At 34.3% G+C, this 17778-nt stretch overlaps 1 protein-coding gene across 1 annotated transcript; it reads left to right on the top strand.

Moving 5' to 3' along the window:
* The first annotated feature begins 494 nt into the window (after positions 1-494).
* On the top strand, positions 495-17692 carry LOC131927559 (nucleolar protein 58). The gene is made up of 14 exons (XM_059283268.1): positions 495-626; positions 12477-12553; positions 12714-12766; positions 13045-13169; positions 13256-13395; positions 13781-13845; positions 13931-14065; positions 14164-14309; positions 14484-14610; positions 14882-15045; positions 15130-15264; positions 15352-15413; positions 15875-16182; positions 16296-17692. The coding sequence occupies exons 1-14, from the start codon at positions 582-584 to the stop codon at positions 16367-16369; spliced, it is 1656 nt and encodes a 551-aa protein (XP_059139251.1). The 5' UTR covers positions 495-581; the 3' UTR covers positions 16370-17692.
* The last annotated feature ends 86 nt before the right edge of the window (positions 17693-17778 follow it).

Genomic DNA, 17778 nt, shown 5'->3' with positions numbered 1-17778 from the left:
TTTCAAAATTTGTGTCCGTTCAAAACACTAGTTTTAATGCCCCAAAATTCCCCAAAGTTAAATGTTTTGAACGGACACAAATAAAAACGTCGAGCATAGAATTTTTTGGTACTAACTTTCATTTTTTTTAACAAACTTTTTTATTAATATTAATTTAAATTTTACTTATTTTTCAAATTTTATTTACAAAAAAATAGAATTCATATTCTTGGTTAGTAAGCCTATACTATATATAAATGCTTTTTAAAAAAATATTGAATAACATGTTTATTCCTATCTTTCTACAATTCTAGAGTTATTCATTTTTTGAAAAATGAACACGCTAAAGTTTATTCAACAAATGTTAATTCTTACATGAAACAGTTAAACAGCACGCTAAATCGTGCTTTAAACTTTAAGTTTAAATAAAATATAAAATTAAATATTTTAAGGCCCAGATCTAGATCTATAATTATTGAATGGGTTCCTGTGTGTTTCGGCGGGTTTGTATAGATACGGCATGTAGATTGTACTGATGAAAGTATTTCCGCACGTGGTGGTCTTTGCAAGAGTATTGATGCGAAACACAGGCACCTGTCAAAATGTTGGTGTTGTTTGAATCCTCAGCGGGCTATGCTTTGTTTAAGGTAATTGATCTAATAGGTAAAAGTAAAAAACAAACTAAAGCATCATAAATGAGTTCAATCTAGATTTTAGGCCTATGAATCAGACATAATTTTTTTGCGACCGGTTTTAAAAGTTGTCCACATGGCCGTCATGGCTGCAAGAAAAGCATGGCATGGGTGATGCTGTGGCAACGAAATGATTATCTGGAATATAATCTAGATCTAGCTACTCTAACATATTTTATCTGCTGTTATTATAATTGAACAGGGTAATCTATCGTTTTAGCGTAATCAATTCGGCTGCAGTAGTAATGTGCGGGAGAGGTAACTGATGAATATATTTGTTTAAATAAGTATATTTAAGTCAAATTTTACAAAATATAACAGATACTTGATTAAAAATAACAATCAGTGACCAAAACAATTTAAAATATCATGGAACTAACTTTAAACTAGGTGTTTGAGATAAATATTAGTAGATAAAAACAGCGGCCATCTTTCCAAATAAAATTTAGAGTAGTTTCCCTTGATATAAATGTCTATTCGTATGTATATTGTGTTGACTTTGTTGTTTAATACACATAGTTGTCTTGTTTAATATAAGTAGGACAGAGGGCCATCTTCTTATCTTTAATTTCAATTGAAATGAAGGCTATGTATGTATGTACATCCAAGATCTCAAAAACTTTTGGGAGGTCCATCATTTATTAAACCCTTTTGTACTGATGAACTTGTCAATTATTAGATCGTCCATATTCTTCATAAATGACGTTGGACTGAAAATATGGGAGGGGGTAAAATAATTCTTTTTAAAATGATGAAGAATATATTCGTTTTCGTTAGAAATTGTGATCACGCGTTCGGGTATAGTAGAACTGCGATATGATATTAAATCATCATCTTGCTTTTAGTGACGATTGGGGGAAAGGGAATTCATCGGGAAAAGTATGACGTCATTTATGGACAGGACCGGCGCTACCTATAAGGCGAACTAGGTTGTCGCCTAGGGCGCTGTCCGTAGGCGGGGGGGGGGGGGGACGGGCGCCAAAATGGGTTGGAAAACAAATTAAAAGTTTGAGGGGGGGGGGTGCAAATCGAAAGCTTGTCCCCGGGCGCCGGGAAGGGTCACTACGCCTCTGGTAATACGGGGGCATGAAAAAAATTGCAGATGGGGGGCGCTTTTATTAACTAAATAACCTGGCGCCGGCACTGTTTATGGGTGATCCATTTAAGCCTATTTGTTTATTTTGTCTGTAGACATTAGTCTTAGGCCTGCACTTTTTCTGAATTAAGATTATTGTGTTTATAAAAATAGTTTTAAATTTTAATTAGTTACATCTGAATACCACATGGGTTTTTTTCTTTGCCTTCTGCTTTCATCAGTTTTTTTATTTGTTCAATAGTCGATGTTTACCCCTCCCCACCATCCATTATTACAAAAACAAAAAACACCCACTATATAGTGATATCTCCCTATAGAAAAAAAACCTAGATCAACCTATAGTTCGTAGGAAAATTAGAATCTATCACTTATTCGTCTGTTAAAAAAAAAGAAATACGTCATTTTTCTCAACCACGCCGTTTCATCCCCCACTTAGCACAACGTCACCAAGTTCGCGGCGCGCGTGACGTCATTTGTCATTAGGCTAATGTTAAAGAAAGAGATACCGCGTAATTAAAAAAAAAGTCAAAACAGGCACTATTGCGTTGAGACTTTAGCGACGTTTAGTCTGACGAATAGATCTAAATGACTTTAGTACGGTATATTATATTGGTGTTTAATTTATTACAGTGGCATGCTGTGCTCCCTCTACTACACAAATTCACGTGCTTTTAATTTCTGCAACATGCTGCCCTGAGACGTTCGGCTCTAAAATGCCCGTGACACAGCGGCTTCGATAAATCCATTTAGGCTCCCGGTCCCACCTATACACTTCGTCTGCCCATTAAGCTCCACGCAAAACTTGTGATTGATATGTGGACATAAGCGGCGCTAGTGGTGGTGTCAACAGGGACCCCCTCCCCTCCCCAAGCTCAGCTCTTAAAGGTGCTCCGCACTTTATAAAAGACAAACTAGATGTTCAGACATCGTCGGACTCGGGCGTTTAGCCGACTGCCGTATTCCTAATGCACCGTCCACTGCTAACACTATTTCTATATTAAACTCAAGCCTATACTGAGCTCTGGCTTTTTACATTAGCTGCTGTCGTATTAAGGGTTAATCTTTTGTTATGCCCCATGTCGCGAAACTTGCTGTTTTGTCCAATTTTACCTGCAAGCCAATAATTGTCTTGGATTCTTGTCGAATATGGTTGCCAGAAGCTAGTTGGTTTGAGCCTTATTGTCAGAAGTTATTTCATTCGGAGTCAATGTAGTGCGGCCTATTTTCGTCGGTAGGCATTTTTAGTGGCAGGCCCTTTTTGGCGGGGATGGTGTGCTGAGGTTGTTTAACACCGCTTAGGCTTGCAATAGTTATCAAAGTTATGATCATTCGTTGTGAGCAAAGGTATGCATAAAAACGAACGCTTTATGTTCCTCATTTTCATTGAGCACAGCTTTATAGAAGTCTTCCATAATTGACGTCACTCATCCCCCCCTCCCCCGATCACCCCTTCATTATAGGTCATAAATTGCAGTCCTACGTAAATTGACGTCACATTAGAATAGCATATGTGACATCGTTTATGGACAACCCCATATTTCTCATTTTGGATATTTGGTATCAACATTTTGACAACAAAGGTTGTTCAAAATGTGTATTGGAGGTTAGGACTTGACATCTACCATAAATGACATCACGCACTTAAGGGGTGGAGTAACTGGTTTTGAGACGACGTTTTACGCAGGAAAGGGGAGGGTTAAGAAATGTGAAACGTTATGTATTTGGCCTAATACAAAAATGCTGAAACAATTCTTTTTCGTTCGAATTATGGCTTGTCTTTTTAACAGTAATAACAGGCAGGGCAAAAAGGTAATTTTCGACATTACGACTAGAAAATCTATTTCGTGACGGCAAAAATGGGGGGGGGGGGTTAAGGTGAAGAGATGTCAAAAAACATGACGTCATTTATGATTAAATCACTAATTAAAGGAAAAAAGCATGAAAATATGAAATGACAATAGCAAACAAACAATAACACAAACAATAACAATTAACTCAAACTAATATTTAAATAAACATTAGATATGTAGTGGTAGCTATATAAAAATAGGGAGTTTCTTAATGTATAAAAATTGCATCTCATAATCTATAATAATAATAATTCTAGAACTGATGTTTATTGTCAGTCAATCAAAGTTTAAATTGTTTAAAGGGCAGAATTTAAATAAAAAACGCATGCTTTGTATTTAAACACAAGACAAACGTATTTAATAGCAAACATCAATACATTTCCATACAAATAGAAATTAAAGGGAAATGACTCAAAATAATATTTTCTTAAGATGGCCGCTGTTTTTAATAGCAAATTTAGTTTCTGGAACATCGTTGTTAAACCTTAATTTCATGACATTTTTATTGATTTAACCCTTAAATATGGTTTAATATTCAATTATCTTTAGTATTTTAGTAGAATATGCAAAAATATTTTCACATTTAAGCCATATTTATTAGTTACCTTATCCCTACATTACTAGTGACGACCGAATTGATTACGCTAAAACGATAGATTACCTTGAACAGATCTAATATAGTCTAGAAATCTAGATTCTAGATCCTGATTGAATCAGTGATTCTAGACTTCAAGACAAGATCTAGTTAGTCTCATATAAATTCAATTTTCTTCAAATTATAAAAAGAATAGCATATAATTGTAGAGCTTTAAAAATGCAATCCAACAGTACCAATTTTATTAATTTAGCATAATCGGTTGATTAAATATAATTTTTTTAGTGTCGCAAATAAAATATATAGAAACGCGACCAAAAACGCAGGTAAAAAGTCAAATTCACTTGTTTTAAAGCTAGAGGAGTTTACACTTTTCGGACACACATAGCGAAAAAACGCAACGTAAAAATTCCATGCGGTCTCATTCAGTAACCGCTTAACATAGAAAACAAAAAAAAGTATCATATCTATCCGCAACCATTCTACTTTAATAATGTGTGTGTCATTTTGTATTCATACGCATAGAACTTAAGCTATTCTTGTTATAGTGACTGGGGGGTCTTAACGTGTGTTCGAACACATGTAATACAGTTTTACATGTGTTCGGACACCTTTACCCGTCATCGGACATAGCACTTTTTGTTCATTTAGAATAATTTAAAGTCAATTTAATGAATAAAAACATATATGCATTTATATTGTGTTATTGATTGTTTGTGAGGTAATTTTAATAGTATAAAACCTTTTTCCCACACTCCCAAAGTTCATCCCATTCAGCCATTGCGGCTCGCGCAGTACGCTGCTAAGCCAGCCAGGTCACATGATTCCCCCTCCTCTTTCGCATTCCACTGCCTTCTTGACCTTATTTTGACCCTTTCCCTTCAATAACCAGCCCCTTTTATGCTCTAAATTCTTATTTAATAATATTTTTGTGTTGCTGTCCGGTCCCATGTAAGGCCAAATAAGTTAGCGAACACCCCTTTTTTATTGTTCAAGCACAAAAAAACCCATTAACCTTGACATTTACGATGTTCCATACATATATAGAAGCTATTTATAGTGTAACCTTTTAGCTAAGCATTGATTGGTTCAAGTTTTGCCCCTAAGTCCAACCCTAGGTCACTTCATCCGGCTGGTGTAAAAATAGAAATGTGCGTACCATGCAACGTTAAAAAATTTCTAAAAATAATTCTTGAGAAAGGAAACGGAAGTACTTGACACGGAAGTGTTCATAAATGAACAGTTTACGTGCAGGCGCCGTGGTTTCGCGTGAGACATGCTAATTAAAGTTTCTATGAGCCAAAAACCGACGAAGTGTTCGCTCCTACGTAATTTTTGGTGTGTGTCCGAAAAGTGTAAACTCCTCTAGTAAGCAAGAAAAGACATGATTCTTTCTTACTATTGAAATCAGTTTGCTTATACCTACATTTTTTTACACCAAGGTGAAAGTAAATAGTTTATATAAATTTATAAAATGCCATTTATATAATTTATTGTATGTTTTGTGATGAATTTTCAATTGGAAAATACCACATTTGGAAGCAGAAAGGTACATTCTACAGAACATATGTTGTTTGGAATGTTATAGATTATAGATCTAGGCCTATATCAAAATGTTTGTTTAATAAAATTAAACCCATTTCTGATGGGTACCTAATATACATTGGGGAAATTAAAGGTAAAAAGTAAAGGCGGCTGTGAATATCGCTGACCACACGGACAATCACTTCATATGCCGAGGTCAAGAAACATGATCTCTACTTCATCTGCCAAATAGATTGCTTTGTCTACAGAGGAATCTTAATTAATGTTTACAGGGGCCTAATAAAACTGAGTTATGTTTGTAAAAACATTAGGCCTAAGCTTTAAAAACTTATTTTGGTCAATATCGGAAAAAATAAAAATCTTTTTGACTAAATGGATTGAAAAAAGCTTTGAATTTGTTTCATTGTTTGTTATTATATCTTGTAGTATTTAGAATTGAAGCTTTCTTTCTTAATTACAAGTTGTATTAATTTCAAACCTTAATGATTAGCTAGGCCAATGCCGCTGCCGAGAAAATCGGACAAATCGGCTTTTTCCTACCCCTTGCATGTTTAACTCTGTTTTTTGCATGCTTTTATTGTGTTTATGTTAACATGTTATACATCATTCTGTTCGTAATTGAATTACCTTTTTAACTGTATTAGTTTGATTTCTCTATTATTTCAGACGTTGAAGAAATCGCCGATTAAATCGCATTTTTTACCCTCCGCGGCGACGTGCCGATTAGGGGGGAGGCTTTTTCACCTTTTTAAAAGGGGGGTGTTACTTGGAGTCTATAGACTCTGTGAGTTTTCGTACTACAACTGTGAAACTTGGTAGAAGAATAGATTAAATGTACACGTATAACGCTCAGGGTTCTTGGTTAAAATATGTTAAATACTTTCGGAGATATCAGACCGCAAAGTTAAACTAAGTTATTTGAGCTATTTAAGGACCGATTTTTTATTTGAACCCTGAGCTGTATTCCTGAAATCTCGACGTTTATTAATATGTATGATATGTCCTATAAGGCCCTATAATAAGGACGTCTATAGACTTTGAAGTGGACCGAAAATATAAACATGACGCGCCGACCGCTGTCTGACTGAACCGCCCTGCTGTGCTTCAAATCGCCGTCTTTAACTTGATGACGCGTTACAAAATTTTTATACACGTATCGAGTTTACGTACTACAACAGTCAAATTTGGCAGACGAATACATTAAATGTAGACATATAACGCTCAGGGTTCGTGGTCAAAATAAGTTAAATACTTTTGGAGATATCGGACCGCAAAGTTGAACCAAGTTTCCCGGTCTATTATTGGACATATTTTACATTTGAACCCTGAGCTGTATTCCCGAAATCCCGCCGTTTATTTTAATGTATGACATGTAATATAGCACCTCGTAATAAAGCCGTCCATACATTTTAAAACCGAACGAAAATAAAAATTAACGCGTCGGCCGCCGTCCGACTGATTGGTGATCTACACATCGTGTGGCACAGCCGAGTGTGTGGTCACGTGACGCTAGGCGCTTGATCCGATTGGATGAGACTATAAACAATGTCTAAAGATAGATACATGTGTTCCCGTGTTTGACTCGACGGCTATTGCTACTTTATATTTATAAGCACACAGACATGTTGCATTACTTTGTCTTAACCCATTGAAACGTCAAACAAAAGTTTTGTTAGTATTTACGGCTGAAGACTAATCGTCAAAATTAATCTTCTTTAGAAATTAATCCGAATAGCTTCGGCCCGATCAAACAATGTTGTGATGTGATTCGTGTAACGTTTCATCATTGTGTACATTACTTTTTCGTAAAAATGGCTTTAAAAATAAATTAAATTATATCCGGGGCTCTTTTCTACAAATTTTAATACCACTAGCTTGCCAAATCGACCAAAATGGGGTGGGGTGGATGAGGGTAGCCACTGACCATCCTACACTGTATGTAACACCCATAACCTCACCCCGCCCCCACTAGTCCGTGACGCGACAAGCCGACGAGCATAGCTTTTGATGTTGTATAACACCCGTACGGTACACGGTGGTTTCATACCCCACCTCCCCCCCCTTCACTTTGTGGATGTTACTAACCCTCGGGCATAGATCAGGAAATCTTGCCAGACTTTTGTCTCTGAGATTACATACTATTCATCTGACACGTTCATCGGGTTGGGGTTGGCCGACTAGCCTATCCAACGGTCGTGTTTACGTAATAGGGCAATAAAATTCGTTGGTCAGAAGACCTGGTTACCCACATGTCTGATTGAACTAAATCTAGGCAAAAGCTGGTGGTGGTACACGTGTCTGTGTATAGCCAAACACGGTAATCTTACACAATTTCTAGAATCTACTAGATCTACACAGTCAAGCACTCAAACACGTGCTTTTTTCTTAAGAAAGTTTTTAATTGTAAAAGGCCTACTGGTAGGCTTACAAAATACATAAACATACTTACTACTAGCATAAACATTGGGCATAAATATAAATTTATGTTATGTATCTATAACTAGATCTATACCTTGTGCAAGTTTAAAAAAAAAAATTTTTTCCTCCAAAGTTTATTTTATTGACATTGTAAAAATGATTAACTTTAATATGGGTAATAATATTACATAATTACCATAAAGCACACTCTGATTCTGATCAGACACATTTGTAACTAGACTAATTCTATAGCAAAAAGGATTAAGATATTTAAAATAACAAGAAATATAATTATAATGAGATAGGCCTTTATTTTTGGAACAGAGTAGGCCTATAGTATTGCACATAGATTACATAACATCTTTTAAGAAGTTACCTAATCACAAATTTACTATAGCATTCTTCTCTTTGTATTGAAAAACTTGATTAGTTATATTTTCTTCTAGTAGGCTATTAACTTGAAGTTAACTGACAATGAGCAAAAGTGATTTTAAAACAAATTCATGGTATATTTTGAGCAAAGGGTGGGATTACATAACCTTTACATTTGATAGTTATGTAACAATGTTGGACCATTTCAAATCTACCATTAGCTTGAGCATATACAAATGTCATATTTTAGATTAAAACAGCGTTACATTTAAAGAATGACTTCTTATCACGTTGATTATTAGATGTTTAAAAAAAATTTAAAGGGGGGTATTACATAATCTATGAGATTAGTAGGTTGAGTAATCAAAGGACACTTTTTAAAATAGCATCATTGGATTCAGCATACAAAAATCTATAAAATGTCTTAAAATTACATCAATTGATAAAGTATTCTGGCTTTTATACCACTTTTAGTGAAAAACGCTTAAAAATTTGGTCCATACCCTCCCAGTATTTTTCCTCTTTCAGGGTCTACCCCGGTTGTCTGAAAAAACTGCTGTTTTTTAATGACTAAAAAATTCATAACTTTTTTGTTTATGGTCAGATTTTGAAAATTCAAACTGATCTGTAATCAGATTGACAGCCCCTATCCAAATATGTAACTATTATATTGTTTTACTGAAATTAAATTTTTGCATTGGCCTAGCTATAATGTAATTTCTTTTTAATTCAGTATTAGCCTAAATGTAAGGTAGGCTACAGAATTCAGATATTACCTATGGTTTTGTGATTTTTAAATGTTTATAACATTTGTGTTTATGAAATGACCTAATGAAGTTATCAAGCAAACAGTTTTATTATTATTTTAATAGGCCTGCAAGTTATAAGTACAAAATATAGATATCTAATCACTAGATCTAGGTCTAAGTTTAAGAAAAAAACTACCAAAAGGGTTTGAAATACTTAAATATAGTACTAAAAGTAGCTATGTTTTGAAAAAAAAATATCTTAAACTGGAGACATTCAATTTAAAAGTCATTATAAAAACTCCACGATCTAGATTTATGTCTAGATCTCTAGTAGTAGTAGGAATACAGATTTAGAGGCTTTCCCATCAGTATCAATGTACTATCTTAGCTATGTGGGAGGTCAGTACGAGTTCACTGGGAAAAAAATCGGATCCGCCGTAGGGGGGTGGGTTTAGTGCGCAAATGCTCCTGACCGATTGCCAAAAGGTACAGAAATTCTAAAGATACATTTTAAAAGAAAAATGGACGGCTGAACTGCAGTTATCAAAATATCTGTGTAAGTAGAAGTATAAATAGTAATATTTTACACAAATATAGCTGTCTTTTGCTAAATCTAGCTCAATTTCCACGAAAATCGCATCCGGTCGCAATAATTTTTATATCAGCTTGTCGGCCATTCAACGATCTATCACGTGTAGCAGACGCCAAACAGATTTACCCGTATGGTATTGCGCGAATGCTATTTTTAGCAACAGTGCCGAGACGCGATAAAAAAAAACGAACTAGAAAGTGGCCATAAAAAAGCGGGTCAGGGGAGGTAATTCAACTCGCGTTATGAGACTAGCTACAAGATCAGTAGCCTTCGAAAGTCAGAAAGGGTAAACCTCCATTTTAGTGTGATTTTAGCGTACCCTGCTTCACGTTCACCTCCAGTTGAGCATATTTTATTATAAACACAACCGAAATACACAAAAATGTTAGGAAAACACTAGATCTGCTTTTTTTTTTATGAATGTGGTTTTTAATTAGAAAAGGTAAAAAAAAACGAAGTGACTACGCGTCTCGCAAAGCGTGGCCCCTAAAGAATATACTACGCGTCTCGCAGGTTTGATTTGCCATCTTGTAATTCAAAATGCTTACTTTTAGCATTTCTATCACATCCGCTGTGGTTGAGTCAACAGTGTGCCAGCTGTAGTCTGAAGTTCATAGACAAGGAGTTCAGAGTTCGAACCCGGGGTTAGCTCGGCCGGTACTAGTTTTTTTTATACATTTTTTTATCATATTGAAAATATGACGTAGACTGTGATTCTTTTTTTTTTAAAATAAAATTTCCAAACATCGTCACTGTCGTGATTGCTTGCCTTACGTTTACTATCGCACGAGATCGTCTGTCTTCACTTCTCTCTTCCTCCCCCCCCCCTCAAGCAAATTGAATTTTTTTTTAAGTTCAAGTAGGATAAATAATCCGATGCTAGCCGGAATAAGATACGCATGCGCAATGGAGAGAAACTACGACTTGCCTTCGCGGCGATGTTTTCGATGGTACTGCGCATGCGTGTGTTTACAACCGCAGAACCCTAACACCAACCCTATTCCTAGCCCGAATCCTTTCCCTAACCATAGCCCTAATCCTATCACTAACCCTATCCCTAACACTAATCCTACCCCTAACCCTCATTCTAGCCCTAACTCTAGCCATAGGTCACTGCGCATGCGCAGAGCTATCTTTTGCCGACTAAGTGGAGACGTTAGGGAGAAAAATCTTCTTCCGAGTAGACACTTCGAAAATAATACTGACTTAGATCTACTATCACGCATGCTAGATAGCTAGGCCTAAAGGTTAAAGGATTTAGCTAGGTTGCTGCTAGATCTAGGACTGTCATCTGACCTCACAAACTTTCCTTGACACTACACTGTACTGTTTTTTTTACAAGTACTAGACTCTTAGGTGTTGAAATACACTTAAACTCGAACTAGATCTATGTCAACATTAAATTGTTACTACGAAAAAAATATCGGGCATTCCTGATATGTTTTTTTAGATCGCGTGCCACCTAGGGCAAAGATTAAGCGTAACGCTGAGCGAACTGCGCAAAGGCGGCCTTAACGCGTAACACGTAGCAAACCGCGCAAATGCGGCAAAAAAACAAACAAAAAAGCACTAGAATCCCTACATGGTTGCGGGTTCACAGTGAGTTCGCATTGACTTTACTTATCAGCATACGTCATAGCTCGGGCAATAGCTGTTTGAAATTGTGTTGGCCTCAGTTTTGGGGTCATTGTAAGTTCATAAATGTTTATTTATAGTATCTTGCCTGGGAGATAATTGTGAACAATCCAAACTTAACTGCCTTGCAATTGTAAGTTTAACCCCTAATGTAGTTTTTCTTACTAAATCTAGAATTTACCCACATTTCAAATTAAACATGACTACTGAATGATAGACATCCATATTTAATCCATTAGGCACTCATTTTGAAGTTTTTAGTTAGTTTTAAACTAAATTACTTAATTTAATATTTATTGACACTCATTGCCATGTACCCAGAGTTCCTCACTAGTGATCGCAAATAAAAACGTGGTTTTTAAAAAATAAAAAATTTGGTTGTCATTCAAAAGTCGTGTCTTATTTTAAAAAGTGCATGCAATATTTGATATATTCCTTCATATAATGATAATCCTAATAGTTCAACAACCTCCAATTCATTTTTGTACCCTCCGGGCTATTTTAGAAGTTCTATTAATTTTAATGAGACCGACTTTTAAATTTAGCCTTCATTCTCCAAAGCAAATTTTAAAATGCTTTTGGCATATTTAGCCTTGCCACCTATAGCATGTTTTTATAACGTGAAAACCCGCCATTTTACTCGTGATAAACATTTTTAAAAGTAATTCTAAGAAGGTCTCTGGAACTAAGACGAAAAATCGTCAGAAGTCATGCATCTGGTCCGTACGCCATATTGTTAGCAACCAGCCACGCCTCCGGGGTAGTGAGAAATACTACCCTAATGTTATCAATATTTTCATTCTCTGAAAAATTATAATTTTTTAAGTTGCGAATAATTACAATCCTCAAGAAAATCTGATGTTACAAGTTATCGATGTTACAATGCCATTATTTCCCTTCCTTTGTTTTACAATATTTTACACGGTGTAAATTTACAATTTGATCTATTTCAGCTTCTTGATGAAGCTAAACTGCAAAACATAGACAATCTATTTAAAGACTTTGAGACACCAGATAAGGCTTCTAAAGTGTGAGTAGATTTGGCTAGTTGTGTCATAGTAATCTAGATTGTGAATAATCACTCTCAAAAAATTATAGGCCTACAAAAAAAACATTTAGAAGCAATAATTGCAAGTTTGTAAAATCTAAAATATAAATTAAACAGTGCCTTTGCCATTGATTATTTTCAGTTTGAAACTCAAGCACTTTCAAAAGTTTGAGAACATAAATGAGGCAGTAGCAGGTACTGATTTAAATTTGTATTGCACCACTCTTAACCATTATACATATATACTGGACATTTATCCAGAACATAGTCTGCTAATGATGGAAAACTCATATTCTTTATGACATGATGATTATCAACCCATTCGTCACTACCTCTGAAGCAGACTTCATTTATCACCTCTGAGTTTGAATTTATTATTAGCTATTTTATTTACAGGATCAATTTTAAATACAATTCTTTAGGCCTAAAAAATGAAATAATTATTTACATGTTTTTATAAATTATTTATCCAGCTAATTTGACAGTAGAGAATGAGAAAGTCAGTAGAAATCTGAAGAACATCCTCAAAAAGCATGTTCTTAAAGATGCAGAGTGTGAACTGGCTGTTGCAGATGCCAAGCTTGGTAAATTGCTCAAGGTAGGTGCACAAGCATTTTAAGTTATTTCTACTGAATATAGTTTTTCATGACTTTTCCTTGACTTTTTTAACTATATCTTTTATAGAAAAAGTATGACTTGAACTGTGTGACAAACTCAGCCATTCAAGAGTTAATGAGAAACATACGTAGTCAACTAAACAGTTTTGTATCACCAATGGTTGAGTCCAGTCATTTAGCACAGATGTCTTTAGGTCTTGCACATAGGTATTTAACTTTTGGTTACTTTTTTTTAGATAAGCTTAACCCTTATTTACCTCTTTCCAAATCCTAAGAAAAGGGGCATACATTATCAAAAAATTAAGAGAGCTCAAAATGTGAGAAAAAGGCTTAAGACCTAATTGTTAAATAAAAATAAACTATTCAGTTTACCCACTTTCTTAATAATCCAAAATTGTAGACATGAGACAGAATTGTGTGATCCAGAATAAGTATAAATGTATGATAGTTTGGTTTTACATAGACTGCATTATGGGCCAAATGGTTAATTTAGTGTCATATTCTGAGTGATTTTTTTTTTAGTCTTTTTGTTGTTCATATGTAAATATTAAACCTAAATCTTTATTCACGCATTTAAAAAATTCATCTTCAGCTTGGGGAGATACAGACTAAAGTTTAGTCCTGATAAAGTGGATACTATGATTGTCCAAGCAGTTTGTAAGTTACTGGTCTTTTTCTTGCACTTAACATACAATTTTTTACACCACAGTGTGTGACTTAATTTAATATTTTTATTCAACAGCTCTGTTGGATGACGTTGATAAGGAGTTAAATAACTATATAATGAGGCTGAGAGAATGGTATGGGTGGCATTTCCCAGAGCTGACCAAGATTATCACAGACAATTTGGCATATGCACGAGTTGTAAAAGCCATGGGTATGTTTACTTTAAAAACAATATTGAAAAATAAAACAGTATTGAATATTGTCTGTACTTATTAGTAGGTATATATATTTCTTAACATCTTTCTCCAGGTGATCGTAACACAGCCAGAACCATGGATATGTCAGATATTTTGCCTGAGCATTTGGAAAAAGAATTAAAGTGGGCAGCAGAAATATCAATGGGTACAGAAATATCAGAGGAGGATATTTTTAATATTAAAAACTTGTGTGATCAGGTATAAAACTTGCTTATAATTTAAAATAATTATGGCTGCTCAATGATTAATTTAACAAAGTAGTGGACCTATTTATATTGAGGACACATCTTGAATGAGAGCACACACATAAAGCAAATAACATTTATGAATATTTTTCTATTAGTGTTTTACTGTTAATACATTTGTCTTCAGGTAATTGAAATGTCCAAAACAAGAGATGAATTGTACAGTTATTTGAAAGAACGCATGTCAATGGTTGCACCAAATTTAACAGTGTTGGTTGGCGAATTAGTAGGAGCAAGACTTATTGCTCATGCAGGTAACATTTCTCTCTACCTCTTAAAACATCAAGTGGCTGCCATTTTGATAACTTATTTTATTTTTATAATCATTTTAAATGTATACTGGACATTTATCTAGAAAATGTCTGCTAATGATGGAAAACTAATATTCTTTATGACATGATGATTATCAACCCATTCGTCACTACCTCTGAAGCAGACTTCATTTATCACCTCTGAGTTTGAATTTCTTGTCGTTATTTAAAATATTACGATTTTAAAATTGTAATGTTATTTATTCAATAATAGGTTCTTTGCTTAACCTTGCAAAGCACCCAGCGTCTACAGTACAGATCCTTGGAGCAGAAAAAGCCCTGTTTAGAGCCTTAAAAACTAAACACGACACACCTAAATATGGTCTGATATATCATGCATCAATTGTTGGTGGAGCTAATCCTAAAAACAAAGGAAAGGTCAGTAACTTTCTTGCCCACATATTTATAAAATCTTGTATCTCCTACCCTCTTATATCTAATTATTAAATTTATATATTTTAGCTTTCAAGAATGTTGGCAGCGAAAGCTTCATTAGCTATTCGAGTTGATGCTCTAAGTGAGAACAGTGACTGTACACTTGGTGTGGAACAGAGAGCAAAAATTGAGAGCAGGGTTAGAAATCTGGATGAAAAGGCTGTAAGTATTCTTGTGCATTTAGCTTACTAGATATGTTTATTGCTTTATTTTATATTTATATAACTTTTTTTACTTCTATTTTTTCAGGCACGCAAATTAGGTGGCTCTGGTAAATTTCAGATAAAACAAGAAAAATATACAGGTGTTAGGTAAATATTTTTTACCCAACTTTATATCTCTTGCATTTGTTTTAATTTCTACTGGATTAAATAATTTCTCTTGTAATGTTGATCATGGAATTCCATAGCGTTGCATAGTTTATCTTATTAGAAAAATATATAGAGACCTGAGCAGTAAAGAGCCAACATTTAAATGATATACATTAACAAAATTTTGAAAATTCTTAAAAATAATTTGGAATTTTAAGTGTTTAAGAACAGATTCCTTTTAAAATTATCTGCATTTTGTATTATGACTAGCTAGTCATTCAGAAGTCTGCTAATGATGGAAACTTTTATCAGTTATGACAATATGATTATTAACCCATTCGTCACTACCTCTGAAGCTGACTTAATAGTTTAATTGCAAGATCTTTTAGTTAGTTTCTAAGATAAAAGGCAATATAGTATAGAGCAAATATTAATTCATGTATAATTTTTTTGTTTTGCAGTGAAGTGAAGACATTTAATCCTGCTCTAGACTCAACAATTCCAACCTCTATGAAAAGAAAAGCAGAGGAAGAAGCGGATGTAAAACCTCCAAAAATAAAAAAAATAAAACTGGAAGTAGAAGAAACAACTGAGGAAGCAGAAACAGAGAAACAGAAAAAGAAGAAAAAGAAGAGGCAATCTGAAAGTGAAGTAATAGAGAAAGGGGACGTGGAAGAGGCGGAGACAGAAACTCCAAAAAAGAAGAAAAAGAAGAGTAAGCATTCAGAGAGTGATATTTCAATGGATGTGTCAATAGAAACACCATCAGGTATGCTGTCTTTCTTTTTTTTAATTTGATGTTAATTGTAATGTAGAATTTAAACTAGAACCACTGTTGTCTAGATACAGATCAGAACAAGAGTATTATCTTCTAATTTTCAGCTGACGGTGATGCAGGCAGCAGCAAGAAAAAGAAGAAGAAAAAGAAGGCTGCAAAATCTGAAGATGATGAATAAACACTTAAAAGTTCTTAAATATTGTTTTCATAATTTGTACATATATGGAGCTAATAGTATTGAGACTATAGTCGAATGATTATGATTGTTTTTCATAATGCCACTAAGCAAGAGCTGTGGTAGTTTTTGTTGTGGTTAAACAAATCTGTACATAATTATTATGCTGAATAGCTGCCATTTCATGAGTTTACTACAACTGTTATTGTAAATAGTGTATACTTACAACATTGTCACCATCCACTCCAGAAACACCTGATTGTGTTCATTTAAGAAGGCTGGATAATGGAACATGTGTGGCTATGTTAAATCACCAGCTAATTTTTATTTGCATTTGGGATCCTATATATATTCATTAAATAAACTGCTTACATTTATTAACAACTTTTGTAGTTTTTTAATGTTTAAAAAACCAACTCTATAATGTAACTTCCTTTTTGGAATTTATAGCTGTTGAACATTAACTAGGACAATTTTAAAAGCAACAGTTTTGATGTCCCTTGTTCAGTCTAGAGAAGTAAAAATACTAAAATATAAATGACTGTATTCTACTATGGTATCTTTCAAATTACCATGAATACAAAATGGAGGCTTTTTCATGATTCATTTATTATCTCAAGGAAATCACAGAGAAATTTGTACAAGTTAAGTTTCTTATCTAACTCAAAACTTCAAATGTTTGTAAAAAAAAAATAGTTTGGCAGTGCATTGTTAATCACATAGTACAATATAGATTTCAAGCAGGAGATAGGGTAATCAAGCAAAAATCCTGTGCTTTGCTGTCTTTCTGGCTCAATGCACAGTTGAAGCTCTAGGTGAGCCCTTAATTGGGCATTAAACTAGACTTTTTTTTTAAAGGGTGATTTCATAAAACTTGTACTGTACCTTTCTTGCATTATTGTTAGCATGTATTGTGCTAGATCAGGGGTCGGCAACCTTTTGAAGCGGAAGAGCCAAAAGATGCAATTTACTACATTTTCCAGTTTTTAAAGAGCCACTAACTTTTTTTTATTTCAAATATTTTATTTTTTGATTAAGATTATTAGTATTTGTGCAAGGAGCTGGAGAGCCGCATCTTGATATCAAAAGAGCCGCATGCGGCTCGCGAGCCGCAGGTTGCCGACCCCTGTGCTAGATCGATATTGGAAGTTTATTGCTTTTCGAATGCAATAATTACTACTATTAATTTTTAAAATACCAGTGGTCTTTTAGTCAAAGAGAGAACAAAACAGATTTCTTGGTGTAAAACTTTATTATATAGTTATAAAAATAGTTACTAAGCATATAAAAAGTTTGATCTGTTGAAATTAAATTGTAAACATGAAACTTAGTTTTTTTTGCTAATTTATTAGCTTTTCTAGTGCTGTAGGAGAAGTGAGACTTACTATTGCAAGAATTGCTATGCAAGGATA

Source organism: Physella acuta, unplaced genomic scaffold, assembly GCF_028476545.2.
Source record: "Physella acuta isolate Inbredline_101_S28 unplaced genomic scaffold, ASM2847654v3 ptg001419l, whole genome shotgun sequence".
Classification (NCBI taxonomy): Eukaryota; Metazoa; Mollusca; class Gastropoda; family Physidae; genus Physella; species Physella acuta.
The sequence above is the reverse complement of the archived record's forward strand: the minus strand, read 5'-3'. Positions and strand labels throughout refer to the sequence as shown.

What these genes read in the sequence shown, in the direction of transcription:
- LOC131927559 (XM_059283268.1), top strand. Translation starts at nt 582, where the DNA reads ATGTTGGTGTTGTTTGAATCCTCAGCGGGCTATGCTTTGTTTAAG. An exon ending in CATAAATGAGGCAGTAGCAG is followed by an intron (nt 12,767 to 13,044) that starts GTACTGATTTAA and finishes TTATTTATCCAG; the next exon opens with CTAATTTGACAGTAGAGAAT. An exon ending in AGCTTGGTAAATTGCTCAAG is followed by an intron (nt 13,170 to 13,255) that starts GTAGGTGCACAA and finishes TATCTTTTATAG; the next exon opens with AAAAAGTATGACTTGAACTG.